Genomic DNA, 15262 nt, shown 5'->3' with positions numbered 1-15262 from the left:
TTGGAAATTGCAGAAGTTCATATTGCAATTTCATTTTTTTAAAATTAATTTTCCAGCTCTAGTTTCTGGTTAAGTAGCTAAATCAAAAATAGCTCCGTCTTAGAAAATTGCTGATTAACAAGGTTCATTCTTTCGTAGATGTTAATGGTTAAGGTTAAGCAGTAGGCCTTGGTTGGCATTAAGGTGATGGTTAGGTTAATAATCAGCTTTTTAGGTCACTGCTGGAATGTGCACCGGAGGCGAGAAGTGAGAGAGGCAGATTACAAGCACACACACACAGACACCCTGTTAGTGTCAGGAAGTGTGCATTGTAAAAACAATCTCATGCTGTGTGTTTGTTTGAAGTAGAGCTGCAGTGAGTGGTTCCCATGGTGCCACACACCGCTCTGTGTAAGCGCACCACATGCAGTTAATGTGGTTCACACATTGTTTAGGTGCACCGGTAGTTTGCTAGTTAACCCCACCACATAGCTACTGTAGCTAGCTGCTTTATTACTGCTGTGCTAAGGGAACATCTTTTACAACAAGTGAAAACTTGCTTAGTGCTAGTTACATGCTTGTCAGCTGTGAGTGTGTTGGCATGTAATTTGATAATTATAGGTGTTTTCTTGGACTGTCATGGGTACAAACAGCTCTAATGTTTTAGCAACACCTTTTATTGATACACCAAAGGGTTTGGAGTAAAAATATGTTACATGTTATTAGTTTACAGTCTTGTACATCTAACCAGACAAAGCTGTTTTTGAGCATTAACTATCTGTTGAAGAAACAGAAACATGGGTACCATAGTAGAGTTCTTACTATATTAGATACAGTAGCATTCCAAATGTGCTTACAATTAGCAAGATATACAAAATCCAAAACAAATTCAACAAAAACAAAGTGCTGCTGCTAGGAACAGACCATTGTCAATCCAGCTAGAACGAAAATGGGTCTTCCAGTCACAACCTTTAAAAAAACACCCGTGTGTTCATCAATAATGATTCATGTGTTTCAGCGTTTTTACAATTCTTGAGGGCAAAATTGCCCTACATCCAGTCTTATTTGCGCTATTTATAGCTGGATACAGCTTAGAAACGGGGACACAAGCAGCCAAGTGTCTCTACATAACACTACCCATGATTTCTTGCAAACATCAAGTACATGGAATAAACTCTACTAAAGATTACTTTATCATGAAATCTTGGGAAAAAGGCAAAATTGTATTATTTTTTATTATTATTACTAGCCTAAATAATCAATCAGTGCCATCTGCAGGCCAGTAAGGATCCCCACCACAGATTGAGCAGGGCCATCAGCTGGCTTCCAAACCTTACTACCACAGTCAATTCAAACATTTGTGGTTCAATATTGACTTCAACAAAATCTTATTCACTTACATATAAACCAAACTCTAAATAGTTGCCAGCACTGCTGCCAAAGATAAAACAAGCAGGCACTCAGCAGATGATTTGGTGAATCACTAGCTGTGGTTGCTGATGTTGCTACAGAAACCTAAAATAAAGAGCTGCACTTTTTCCTGAAGTTGGAATATTAACTTTCAGCCCCTGGCATGTTGAACACACAAAAACCACAATAGGAAAAAGAAATGAAAGAAGCCTTGGGGAGGCCTGCTTAGAGAGGGATCCCCCTTCCAGGACGGTCAGGTGTGCAGACAGTGGACATTTTGCATTATTTGCTTTAATTTTAGTAGTTAAGCCTAGTATTGGCGTTCTCCTATTGATGTTTGTAATCCTCTTCATATCAGTTATTTTTAGACAATGAAAAACCTTTTGCTTTAACAGCATCCCTTAACTCTGCCTCTCTCTCTCTCTCTCTCTCCCTCTCTGCCAGGTTTCAGCACCCTGCTGGGTCTCGGTCTGGCGGCTCCCAACGCTGCCTTCACTCAGATGGTCACCACCTTTGGCCTGGCCGGCATCGTGGGATACCACACAGTGTGGGGAGTCACTCCCGCCTTGCACTCTCCGCTCATGTCTGTCACCAATGCCATCTCAGGTTAGTTGTGCGTACGTATGTGTGTGTTGTGGGGTGAGTGAGTTCAGCTTTTACTCACATCAAAACCCTGAAGATCAGAATGGAGCTTTCATTTCTTAATGCTTTCTGCCATTGTTGTTATGACTTTCTATGATGTTTCACCTTGATAGCCTCAACGTAGCTCACCACATTTTTTGGGCAAATGGTATATGCCCAAAAATCCCGAACATTATTGAAAAGCTATTTTCAAGTAAACAGAGTGTACAAATATTTCTGATTTACTTATTTAATTTAATTTAATGCTAAAAAAAGTTGCATGTTGTAGGTTTAACAATCAAATGCTTGCCTTTTATGTGATGCATCACAGGACTCTAAGTGTTGTTTATATAGTCTGCAGCGCGTCTCATCATCTTTTAGAGGAAAATGCTCTTAACACCAAACTATGCTTTGCTCAATTTGATTTTCCACCACTCAGTTAAGTGCAGAGATTTTAAATGCCAGTTCCTGGATGTGAAGTGGTTTCTCTGGTATGAAATGTAAATATAGCATTTTTTCCTCCAAAACGGACACACACATACACATACATGCACACACACACACACACACACACACAAAATTAAATTCAGTAATCTTGATGTGATGGACAGGAATCAGTTATTTATGAGCATCCCAAGCTTGAAAACCAAACAACACACACATGTCAAATGTTTGGTGTTCAAATGCAGTCTTCTGTAGCCATCTTGTTTCTTGTCTGCAGTATTTCCACACCAGTCAATGTAAAACTTAAAAGATCGCGTCCTTATTGTTACCTGCCGCTTAACACTAAGGGGTTAAGAGGTTACAGAAGTAAGTGCATGTGTGTGGCATGCATGTGTGTGTTCCCATGGCTTTGATCAGTCTTAAAAGCACACGGGGGTAGGAAGTAACACACCGTCGGTGATCTTTGGCATCAGGGAAGCCCTTTGCTTGTTTATTAATGCACACAGCCAGACATCAGAGGTCTGCTGTGGTGCCCAGCGGTGTAACAATCAACATGGACAGTTTTCACTTCCTCTCAGAAAGCTTTATTAGTCACACCTATGCCCTATCTTCACAGTCCCCTCTTTACACCACCTTGTCTCCCCCTCTGTCACCCGTCCATCCTCTGTGTCCTTTTATCCCTCCTTTTCTGTCTTCTTGTCTTCATTATCTACACCTCTGTCAAGTTTGTCAAATTCATTTCAGCATGAAGTGCATTTTATTGTAAGTTTTAAATGCATTTTACAAAGGGATGAGATTAGAAGACGTTAATTATGGCAAGATAGGGAATTATTTGTAGTATAAGCTTCACAGGATCGTCATAGAAAATGCATCAACGGTATTTATGAGACCACAAATAAAATAAATGTGCTACAAAATTTTAAACCATATAAAAGGTAATTTGGAGGTTCTCCGTTCTTCTCTCCCTGTTGTCTGCGCCCCTTTTTTTTCTGCCCTCCATCTGTCCCCATCCCCTTTTCTCTCTCTCTCCTCCCTGTCCAGGTATTTTTCCCTGCATATTTGGCGTGTCCCTATTACCAGCACCTTTTTATTCCTGTCACTGACTGACTGACTGCGGTTACGGAAACATTGAAACCAATGGAATTCTATAGTTGTTGTGCCAGGCGTCATAAAGACACACACACACACACACGCTCTCACACACAGACACACACACACACAGACAGACATACACGCTCACACACAGACACACACACAGACATTAGGGAATGGTATTGGAATTCGGGGTTGAGTGAAGGACATTTATATTCACTATGGGGAGATTATAGTGTTACAACTAGTAGTGACTCGGAGTGGTGGGTCATCTTAAATCCTTCAGCCACTGGCTTTATATTCAGTGTCTCATTGAAGTACGTCTTTGTATCTGGTGTCTCACAGAAATGCTTTAATCTACTTGAGAGCACTGATTCACTGTTACACGCTGCCTGTAGCCTGGTAGGTGGCGTTTGACACAGACACACACCTACATACGCAAGTGGGATTATGCCACCCAATGTTTTGGTGTGTGTTTCTATCTTTCTAGCCCTGGGTCCACTGATACCTACTGGCTTTCTGTCTGACAAATCTGTAAATTATGGTGGCCAGGCATGCCTTTGATCTCTAAACAGTGTAAATAGACCCTGTGTGTTTTTACAAATTCATTGATACTGTCTTGGCTTAACAATGCCCCTTCACCTTGTCTGTTCATTTGTAGCCATCAGCTAATAGACACTTATCAATTTTTCAATTGTTCATGAATGAATCATAAATGTAATGTAATGGCAAATTAATAAATCTAATAACTGCTTATATATTATGTCGGAACTATTAGGAAATCATATCAAAGACTGTTGATTGTTTTAGTTGGATACCATTTGTCAATAATCTGAGTTGAACATCGCCCAAACAAAAAATAGACACTAAAAAGCTTTATTTTATTATTAAAATTCACTTTGAATGTCTCAGAAACAGACTCCATGTCCAAGTTAACCGTTAGCCCTACTGTGCAAACGCCATTTTCAGCGACTTCAAGCATCCACAGCCTCTACCACGTGTGGACCAAATTTCCAAATTAGAGTCATATGTCAACCAAACATGCAAATCCTGATACACATGGCCACAATACTGTATCTTACAAGGCCATTTATCAGGTTTGCTTGGTTTGTTTAATCCTGTTTACCAGATTGGATGACATACAACAGCAAAGCTCCTTTCTCTTGCACTGGCGCAGTGCTAAATCCAAGTGAAACAAAGTGTGGAGATAGGTTTGTCTGATGCACGACTCCAAGGCTCATAACATCAATATGGTGATCAATTTGGGGGCATTGCCAGTATTAAAAACAAAAATTACCTTTTAAAATAAGCCAGCTGGAAATTAAGCCTTGCTGATTTTAGCCAACTAAACAAAGAGCTTTGAAGTAAACAAAGGCCAAGCTGACATTTGATTGGCTAGAACAGATCAGATAACAGGAGAGGGGCTGCTATGCTTGATCTAAAGAAGGTACTCAAAAAAAGTCGCACTAGTGCGCCCAAATTCAATTTCCAGGTCGCACAATTTCATTTTTGGTCACATAGCACTGAATTAATGAACAGTATGTAGCTTCCAATGTTTACATTTTTTGGAATCCATTTACAAATTGGTTGTTGGTTACTGCAAAATAGCAAAAATTAAAAAAAAAAGAAGATTAGGTAGAAAAAAAGCAATACAGCAACTTAAAAAATGAAAACTGCTGTACTAAAACACATCCAGCAAAGGGCCCTAGGTGGAAATGTGAGCAATGGTGAACTTTCAGGTCAGCATTGCCTTTGACTGGCTCCTCTGCCAACTCAATCATCAGAGCAAAACATGCTAATCATTATTATGTATCTAGCAGATGGAAAGAAATTGTAAATCTTCTTTGATGAGTTTACATAATGCAGCCTGGTGTGCAGTCAGGCACTTCTGAGCTACAAACACAACTACAAGTGATTCAAAGCCTTGTGATGCCCTGTAGACTCTCTTCTTTATGCTCTCTTTATTGTCTTTAGTCAAGGTTTCATGTTGTCATTTCAGTGATTTCAGATGACTGGCATTTATTTGGCAAATGGCTATGATATTTATTTGTTTAGTAGCTGAGATACAGACATTATTAGAAAGCTGACTTTCTTGGGGTTAGCACAAAAAGAAGAAAGGTGAAAGAAAGTGAGAGTAGGTCATACTGTACATTGTTTGGAAATCCTATCTGACACTATTGACTTGAAGTGTACACACACACACACACACACACACACACACACACACACACACACACACACACACACACACACACACACACACACACACACACACAGCCTGCTGCTAGACCTAAACTGTAGGCTGTGTGAATGCAGGCGTGCAGGGAGCAGTGTATTGCATCTTACTGCCTGTAAGTCATTACAGGACTGATGTTATCAAGATTTCCTAAGCCACCAAGACCTCTTTTGGTAAACACATGTGTGCACACACACGCACACACACACACACACCATACACACACACACAATGCATGTGCGTGTGTGAGAGAGAGATACTCTTTCTAGCTATCTTCCCCTTTATTTCTCTTTCCATCGGTGATGAAATGTTAGAGACTAGATATCAAACACCACAGCTGGGCCTCTCCCTTGATGAATATCAGCACTCTGAAGTTAGGAAGACAACTATAAAAATGGCTACACTTGTGGTGATTAAACAAACCTAATTGGTGCTCAGATACAGAGGCATGGTGTAGAAAAAGTACAATGACCTTTCCTGTAAGTCCTGTTGAAAAAACTGTTTGGTTGATTACATTTTCTGTAAGTTTTTGATGTCACATATCATGTATTATGAAGGCTGAGGTTTATGAATACTAAAATATCTGTGTTTTGCAGGTCTGACGGCTGTGGGTGGTCTGTCCCTGATGGGAGGCGGCTACGCCCCGGCATCTACTGCTCACACACTGGCTGTGCTTGCTGCCTTCATCTCCTCAGTCAACATCGCTGGTGAGTCACACACACATAGACGCCTCATAGTGTTCCTTGCCAGTTATAGCAACTTTTAGCCAATAAAATATCAACTTAAGCTGAAGATTGAAGTGTTTATATCAATTATACAATAACATGCTTTTTACCAAGTCCTGCAGCTGCCACATCTACCCACCTGCTCAGACCAGAGGCAGTGGCTCTGGCTTAGGCCACACACATTCATTCCCCTGCTATTACCCTTAATAATTTCCATTATAATGACAAAGTGTTCCTGTAGCCATTATAATACTCATCACTCCCTAATGGTCCTGGGAAACACAGCGTACCTCCAGGGCAAGGCCGCAAATTAGTTTTCATTTCTCGTAGGAATGTCCTCGTAGCTCACAGCTAGACTAATGAGGAGACTTTGCTGCAGACATTTGAAGAGTTAAGATACATATTGGATCAATTCAAGACGTTCAGATGTCTGAGGCTCTTGATTCCAAGGTGTCAATTTGTTCAGGCCACACCAAAGGCTCGCCGAGTTTTGTGTGTGTGTGAGATCCAGGACACCCACCAGGGTTAAGGGTCATGGCAAGGCTGTGAATCCTGCCACAAGTCTTGTGGAAATAGGCCCTGTGGCATTGTTAATGCAACAACTGTTAAAACCACTTATTAGCTCCTTAGATCTCCCTTAACTTTCCCCTTAATAAAAGCATGCTAAAATACCACAACATTTATAGAAATACCTAGTTTCTTTTAAGGAGCAGTTGTTTAATTTTATTTTTGATGTTCGCCATGGGTTTGGTTCCACACGCACATTTCTAAGTGGTTTACCGCACTACCCATAAACCCTTGGGAACAGAAAAACAAACATTCCATGGAAAGGGACGAAACACAATAGTGAAATTTAGCTCCAATAAAACAGCCTCTGAAATTCATAGACTTTGTGTCTGTTTTGAGGAACAGGTCCGTGGCCATAGCCTCTCTTTCCCTCTGCGTCTCCATGGTCATGAGCTGCAGAGAGGGCATGGAAAACACCTGGGGCTGAATTTGTTCGGTTTCTCAGAATCTCAATGTTAATCTATGGTCCCAGGTCTCATCGCATTTTGTTTTCTTATGTTACCATTATTACACCAGGCATCTCGTTTAAGAAGTTGTTCTGACAGCGGGCTGGCAAAACGTCATCAGGAAACGTGATTATAGACGATAACCTTCAACATGGCTTAAAATAAAAATATCCATGCTACAAACAATCCTCAAGTAGTACTGTCTTTATGATCTTTGACAGTTAAGTCTTGAGTTGTCAAAATCAACAAGTCACTCCCAAAGCCATAAACGAAAAAAGCCAAGATGCTGTAATATCATCAAGAGAGAATTGACAGAATTGACCCGTAATCATAAAAGTATGTTAGAGTAGAAGTGGCGATCTGCTACCAGCTTGCCTCTTTCTGAAGTTTCAGGCCTTGTGACTTGAACAGTGATGCTAAATGTGTTTCTATTCTTGAAAGCTTGCGAAGCATAGGTCCAGCATTCATATTATGAAAAAAAATCAGTATGGGCTCTGGCTTTGCTTTGTTCAAATACCCGAACTGTACATTCCTCCATATTAATATATTGACTCAGATTGGTCTGGAGTAATAATAGTCAGATTGTTATTACTTCTGTGTTTTAACTAGGAACGTCTGACGTTAAAATTAGATGAACAACTGGAAAGAGACAGGTGCTAGCCTCTGGATCACCTGTGTGTGTGTGTGTGTGTGTGTGTGTGTGTGTGTGTGTGTGTGTGTGTGCGCGCACGTGCGTGCTTGCCAGAGGGAAAGAAAGAGAGAAACGCACAGTAATGTGATCTCCCCCTGTAAAGCAGTGAGACACTGTCTGGTCTTGGTTTGATACTTTTGAGGTTTCCTACTTGAAATATTTATACTGACATAAAGTAGACTCATTAAATTCCTAACATTGGTTATTGGGGTTGGCAACATTTTGTAGCCGTTGGTCTTAAAGCACCTGCTTTCTAAATATAGATCTTTTTTCAGTCGCTTCAGGTGCCCCCAACCCCATTTTTACTTCCTTTCTCCCCAACACCCCTAACTCTCTTGCTCTCTGTCTGTCTGCCTCTCCCCCAGGTGGTTTCCTGGTGACTAAGAAGATGTTGGACATGTTCAAGCGTCCCACTGATCCTCCAGAGTATAACTACCTCTATATGCTTCCCACTGGCGTCTTCGTCGGAGGCTACGGAGCCGCCCTGCAGGCCGGATACAACATCGAACAGGTGTGAGAAGATGTTTCTGTGTGTCCATTAATGATATGCCTCATATGTTCTTCCTCTATATGTCAATTTCAATTCAGTTTAAGAGTCTGTTTGTGATCTTTTTTCAAAAATGTTTTCTTGATTCCTCAAAACTGGTGCAAAACCGGCTGATTTCTTTCTCTTTCTGTGCTCGCTCTCCCCTTCTTTTCCTCATCCATTCTCTCTCTCTCTCCAGATGATGTACCTGGGTTCAGGTCTGTGCTGTGTTGGAGCCCTGGCAGGCCTGTCCAACCAGTCCACAGCCCGTCTGGGTAATGCCCTGGGTATGATGGGTGTTGCAGGGGGGATTGCTGCCACCCTGGGCGCCCTCAAACCCAGTCCTGAGCTCCTGGCACAGATGAGCGCCGCCATGGCTGTGGGTGGCACTGCCGGTGAGTCTGTGTGTCGGTGCATTTATTTATGTCAGGGAAATGTATAAAGAAGTCAGATCCATCAGAGCCATGCACATGAGCGTTCATTGGAGACAAACTCTGAAAGCCTGCAGGAGAATTGTAGCAGATGGGAAGTCTGCTTATGCGCATGGCTCTGATGTATCTGACTTTTCCTAACATGTCATCTGATTATACTTGGCTGTGTGCTGCAGTCGTTAGGTGTTGGAAGGTGCGAGTGTGAGGGGGGCTGGGGACTGTGTCTGTTTTTCAGTATTTAGCCTGTGTTTGTTTATGTGTTTGTACGTAAATGTATATGGGTTTTTGCATGGTGTGTGTGTGTGCTTTGTGTGCGTTTTTGTGTGTGTTATGTGTGCATGTATTCCAAGGTTGGCCATATTACGCAGCAGGTGTGTTGCTGTGATGTTTAGATCAAACACAACATGACTAACTCCTGGCCAGACACAGGAGGTCTGTAGAAATGGTCAGCATCATGACTGACTCACACACACACACACACCTACGCACACACACACACGTACACACACACGTACACACACACATACATGCACACACACATGCACACGCACACAAACACACACACAAAAGCGCAAGCCCACTCACAAACATGGAATTTCCCCAAACAACCCTCATCAGTAACACCTGGTTCCCCAGAAAGACCCACTTCACTTCCCAGCAGTACTCTAGTGTGTGTGTGAATTAGTATATTATATTTGTGTGTGTCTTTTAGCCCCAGACTTCAAGGTCCATTTCCAATAATTGGGGAAGAAAATGAGTGATATCCAAGTAAACCTTCTGATAATGATTTATATTTCTGGTATCACTATCCAGTGTGATATATGCGAGTATAACCTCCTCTCTAGACCAGGTGATTCAAACTAAATTCTAAAATATACATATTATTTGGGAATTATAGTATTGTTCCTTTTCTCATTTGGCCTGCTGTATAGTAAATGTGAAGTTCTCACAATCTTTTGTTTTGTGATAAACTTATCACTGGGATACATACTGACGCTAATGTATCTGTGAAATGCCAATATCGACGAATATCGAATAATATCGCACCTTGATGTATATCTGTCGGGCCTGTGTGTGTGTGTGTTTTTGTGTCTCTTGTCATGATGACTAAATGCATTTGTATTGGGTGACTCATCTACCTGTAGCTATGAGGATCAAAAGACGAGTTGGTGAATCATAAGGTATTAACTACCTCTACCAGTGTTAACTACCTCTGAGTCTTTCTGGGTCTTCCCTCTAGGCTTAATGATGGCACAGTACTGACTGCTGTGCTGTGTGTGTGTGTGTGTGTGTGTGTGGGTGTGTTTGCGTACACATGCATGTGTGAGGTCTTGTGTGCATGTGTCCCATATCTTTGTATGCGTCTTTGTATTTATGGACTTGTTTTTTGCTTTCATGTATATCCATGTAAGTATAGTATGTTTGTGTGTGTATTTACATTCTGCATAGGAAGGGCACTGTATTATTTTTTCATTTATTCATTCATTCTCTCTCTCCTTCTCTCCCTCTCCAGGCCTTGGCATTGCTAAGCGGATCCAGATCACTGACCTGCCCCAGCTGGTGGCAGCCTTCCACAGCTTGGTAGGCCTGGCTGCTGTGCTCACCTGCGTGGCAGAATACATGGTGGAGTACCCCCACTTCGCCACGGACCCTTCAGCAAACCTCACCAAGATAATAGCTTACCTCGGCACCTACATTGGTGGAGTTACCTTCAGCGGCTCCTTGGTGGCGTACGGCAAACTGCAAGGTGAGAGAGGCACAGTGTTTTTGCAGATGTATGTGAATTCATGGGCAGGCACAAATACACACAGCAACTTCCAACATGCCGATGCAGGGAGACAGATCTTGCAGTGCTGTAATGCTAAATTCAACGTAATAATTACTTTTGACCGCACTATTGGTGACAGGCACACACAGCGAAGGCCTGAACCACATTGCCCACATACCAAACCAAATGTAGCCCACTATGTGATTGTTCTTTGACCCTTTTTTGATCCTAGTTAGCACTAGACACGCACACACACACACACTTGAACACACTCCCTGAAAACTGGAACTCATTAGTGTGAGGGAGGGAGTATTCCCGCTTTCTTTTTTTTTTCTCTTTTTGAAACCTGGGAAAACCTTATGACATGGATTAGATTGGCACTGTTCTCTTTCAGGGCTGTAAACAACTCTCTCTTTCTAACACTTTGTCTGTTTCTTTGATTTGTTTTGGGTTTTTTTTGTTGTTTTGGGTTTTTGGTGGCTCACAACAGCTAGAAATGAACTGCATAATAAACGTTTTAATTTATGTAGTTTATGGTTACAGGAGTTAGTGTCCAAAATTCCCAATGATACCCAGATCTATATACAGCTTTCAACACACCACTTCATGTTGGCAGCCTGGGCGATTATTCTCTTGCAGAAAATTGTCTCCCTTTTTGCTCCTCCATTATTGTCATTAGATACAAGCCTTTGCAACAGTCGTTTAGACCAGTGAGCTGTTGATCAAATCTTGAAAACTGTAATTTTGATTAATGCATTCAGTAACTGACAAATTTACAGTCGAATGATAAATGTAGTCTTTTTCCAATTATTGTTGCTGGTTTTATTTTTTACTTCTTACCACTCATTTCCTCTATTCCCCTGTCTTCCGTTCTTTGTTTCGCTCTTTTCTCCTTCCTCTCCATACAGGTATGCTGAACAGCGCTCCCTTGATGCTCCCTGGTCGGCACGCTCTGAACGCTGGTCTTATGGCAGCTAGTGTCGGTGGGATCGTTCCCTACATGTTGGATCCCAGTTACACCATGGGCATCACCTGTCTCGGATCCGTCTCTGCTCTCTCCGCTATCATGGTACGGCGTGTGTGTGTATGTAGGGGGAATTTTTATGTGACCTGCACGGAGTAAGAATGTGCGCGTGTCCATTTTTGTGTATGTATGCCTTTGTGTGTATGGGGTTCGTGCTTTAATGTGTATTTTTGTGTTCCAGTGTGGCCATAAACATGTCGGCCTTCGGCCTTCTTCAGCGGCACTTGAACACAAAACACTAAAATAGGAATTATTGCAGAGAATCAACCCCAAACCCATTCCCTCTTCCTCTCCTGCTCTGTTTTGGCATTCAGTGAGGACATTATTGGTTTAAGGACTGCAGAGATGGACTTTTTATATGCTGAGAGACAGAAGGTATAATACTATTGTTAAAAGACCACTCTAAACACCAGGGAGGAGAAGAAGTGTAAAAGAGCGTTGGAACAAAAGAGAGGCCGGGGACAGACTAGAAGGACAGGAAGGCATAATACTTTGAAAAGAGACAGCGGCAAGGAGTTAATGAAAAAAGTGAAGCGAGAGGCTTCTCACGCAGGAAGCAATAGCTGCCCGGAAATCATTTATTTTCAGTAAGAGGTGATCGGAGAGCTGTGAACAGTCTGGCAGGCAGAGTGGCAAGCGGGCTTGACTTTGTAAAACTGCCAGGTTCTTGCTCGTCTTACACACATTACAATCGGCTCAGCTGGAGTTGAGTCATGCTTCTCTTTTGAAGACATGCCACAGAGTTTTTGCATGACATTGACCAACAGTGGATATTTTTTCCGTGACCAATGAAATGCCAGTTTAGTTATTGCTCAGTCATGGAGGAATTTCTAGCTTTACTTTGTGTGATTTTCCTTCAGTATGTCATTATCTGAAGATATCAACAGAAGGTCAGATTTCTCTAATAAAATTTCCTATCATTGTGTATATAGAAATTAGTAATGTACATTGAAAATATCTCTATTAGTGCTGGGTGAAAAAATTGGTACACCAATATATTATATTTTTATTTCTCTAAATTCAGAAATCCTCTGACTAGTGAGAAAAAATAGAAATGTGCTTTTTTGGTCTATTTGTCCCCTAAACAGTATTAGTAATGTGTAGTTATATAAGAATGCACAGATAAATTGTATAATTTAGAACAATTCTTTGGAGATGTCGGTCATATATGAAGTGTAAAATGTCATGTTCCTCTATGGATTGAGAAAGTTGTAGGGGCCTTGGGTCTTTGAAACTCTTTCAAAACCTGCTGGATAAACTGAAAAATGCATGGCTGTCAAGATAAAAACCAGACTGTTTTTCTTTGTACCTGAAAAGTTGAGTTTTGGAGATGTAAGGTTTCCACGCGACGACAGCGATATACTATCAAAATTGTACCGATAATGAGTCGTATTATGAGACACTTTCCAGTGCTCTAATTTCTATGGTAACCACATGTGAAGTTCCTGGTGTCATATGGGGAGTGTCACAGAGAGGTCATGTGGGTCCATGGACGGTGTACCACACCGTCAACCAGTCTTAAAAGTATAATATGTCATCCACGTGTGTGTGTGTGTGTGTGTGTGTCTTTGTCTGTGTGTTTCTGTGTCTTTCTTTTGTCTATCTGCATGAACAGGGCTCTATGGTTCAAGCATTTCACTTGCATTAGTGCCCAAAAATAGATGTGTGAGCAAGAAAAATCAAATATGCGCACTTATGTGAAAAAAAGAAAACTCAGCACACGCTCTTGGATCCGTCTAGATCAATTGCTGCTGCTCTGGTAACTACAGTTGGCCCTTGTTCAAAAAAACTACACCAATGAGAGAGAGAGAGAGAGAGAGAGAACAGCTGAATTTGATTGTGGCAGACTTAAATGAAGCCACAAAGTTTTTATTTTGAGTGAAGATACAATAGTGTGAAAGAGAAATGGATCAGGGATAAGTCAAGTGGTGGTGAGGTGAAGACAACACACAAGTCGAAGATGTTAAGGTAGCAAGGCTCATGCAGGCTCACGCTATGACTGCTTGCGCTTTTGGTGAGAGGGCCTCGGCGCTGCTTTAGGACCTCCAGCACTGAGGAAGTTGTGAGAATGGATCATCATGGAGGGGCCGACTAAAGAACAAGTTGATCTGAGCCCTGCCATGGAGGGAGGGCATAACTCTAAGGGACCTTATGAGCTTACAAAGCTGCTAGCCTAATTTGGTTTTAGAAGCACATGAACCAATATAATACACTTCTTTAAGGGAAATGTTATATTGTTCAAGTTCTTGGTTAATCAACTGTCCTGGTTAATGGTCCTGCTTAGTCTTATTGTGTGTGTGTGTGTGTGTGTGTGTGTGTGTGTGTGTTCATGCTAAACTGTAATAATGCGGTGAGATCATAATGCAACCCCACCTTGAAACCGATCCCTTATATTTTAAAGGCGTCCTAGTGAGGTTTAATCAATAAATTACTAAACTAGCTAGCTCTAGGTGTTTTGGGGAGGACCAATGATACCTGAGCACTTTATAATGCTCCATAGATCTCCTACCTTCATCTGATTGCATGCACACCAGGGCAAGTGCTCAGATGTTTAGTGAAAGGATGTGGGAACGCAGAAGTGTGATGAAGATGGACATTACAGTGTTCATCGGTGTCTTGAACAGCTCATTTGTTAGTGCTCAATCATTTTCAACACTTCTCCATTAGGGGTCTTCTCTCTCCTTTAGACAGAATCATTTTGTCCTACCTGCTATTGAGGAGGGGCAGATAATCTAGTGGCGTTCACTGCATCGAACAGCAAATCTGATGGATGAAACTATGTAACTCCTGTCCTGTTGGCCTCTCCTCTCCTTTAGGGTGTAACCTTGACCGCAGCTATTGGAGGGGCGGACATGCCGGTGGTCATCACCGTGTTGAACAGTTACTCAGGTTGGGCCCTGTGTGCCGAAGGCTTCCTGCTCAATAACAACCTGCTGACCATCGTAGGAGCCCTCATCGGGTCGTCCGGAGCCATTCTGTCCTACATCATGTGTGTGGTGAGTAGTGCCCAGTCTTAATTTAAAAAGAACATAAAGCCTCGTGCTGCTTCCAGTGTTTTTATTTTGAGTTTCAGCACCACTGTTTTGAATTCTGAAGGGAAGTACACACACTCGCTCATTTGTAGTACACAACCTCACTGCTTCCACAATGTTAGTCATGATGTCAAGTACTACGTTTTGACGTGTGCAACCTCTCTAATATTATGGGATGTATTCAGAAGCTTTGCCTAGCCTCATTAGCATATGTTGTGTCAAAGAGATAGCCTCTGTATGCAGGTTTTAACCCCGGTTCAAAAGTCAAAG

General features: G+C 41.8%; 1 protein-coding gene across 1 annotated transcript in view; it reads left to right on the top strand.

The window, feature by feature from the left end:
* The window catches only part of nnt (nicotinamide nucleotide transhydrogenase), a 46584-nt gene that overhangs the window by 16919 nt on the left and 14403 nt on the right, over positions 1-15262 (top strand). The window contains exons 11-17 of the mRNA XM_071530368.1: positions 1834-1995; positions 6379-6489; positions 8577-8722; positions 8937-9132; positions 10682-10915; positions 11845-12005; positions 14777-14956. Of these exons, the coding sequence (XP_071386469.1) occupies positions 1834-1995; positions 6379-6489; positions 8577-8722; positions 8937-9132; positions 10682-10915; positions 11845-12005; positions 14777-14956 (1190 nt within the window). The remainder of the gene's footprint in view (positions 1-1833; positions 1996-6378; positions 6490-8576; positions 8723-8936; positions 9133-10681; positions 10916-11844; positions 12006-14776; positions 14957-15262) is intronic.

The sequence above is a fragment of the Centroberyx affinis genome, unplaced genomic scaffold (genome assembly GCF_046629955.1).
Source record: "Centroberyx affinis isolate AG114_WGS23_722 - 3 ecotype Tasmania unplaced genomic scaffold, CSIRO-AGI_Caff_v1 ptg000131l_1, whole genome shotgun sequence".
NCBI lineage: Eukaryota > Metazoa > Chordata > Actinopteri > Beryciformes > Berycidae > Centroberyx > Centroberyx affinis.
Note: the sequence above shows the minus strand (reverse complement) of the source record. Positions and strands in the feature narration are given on the sequence as shown.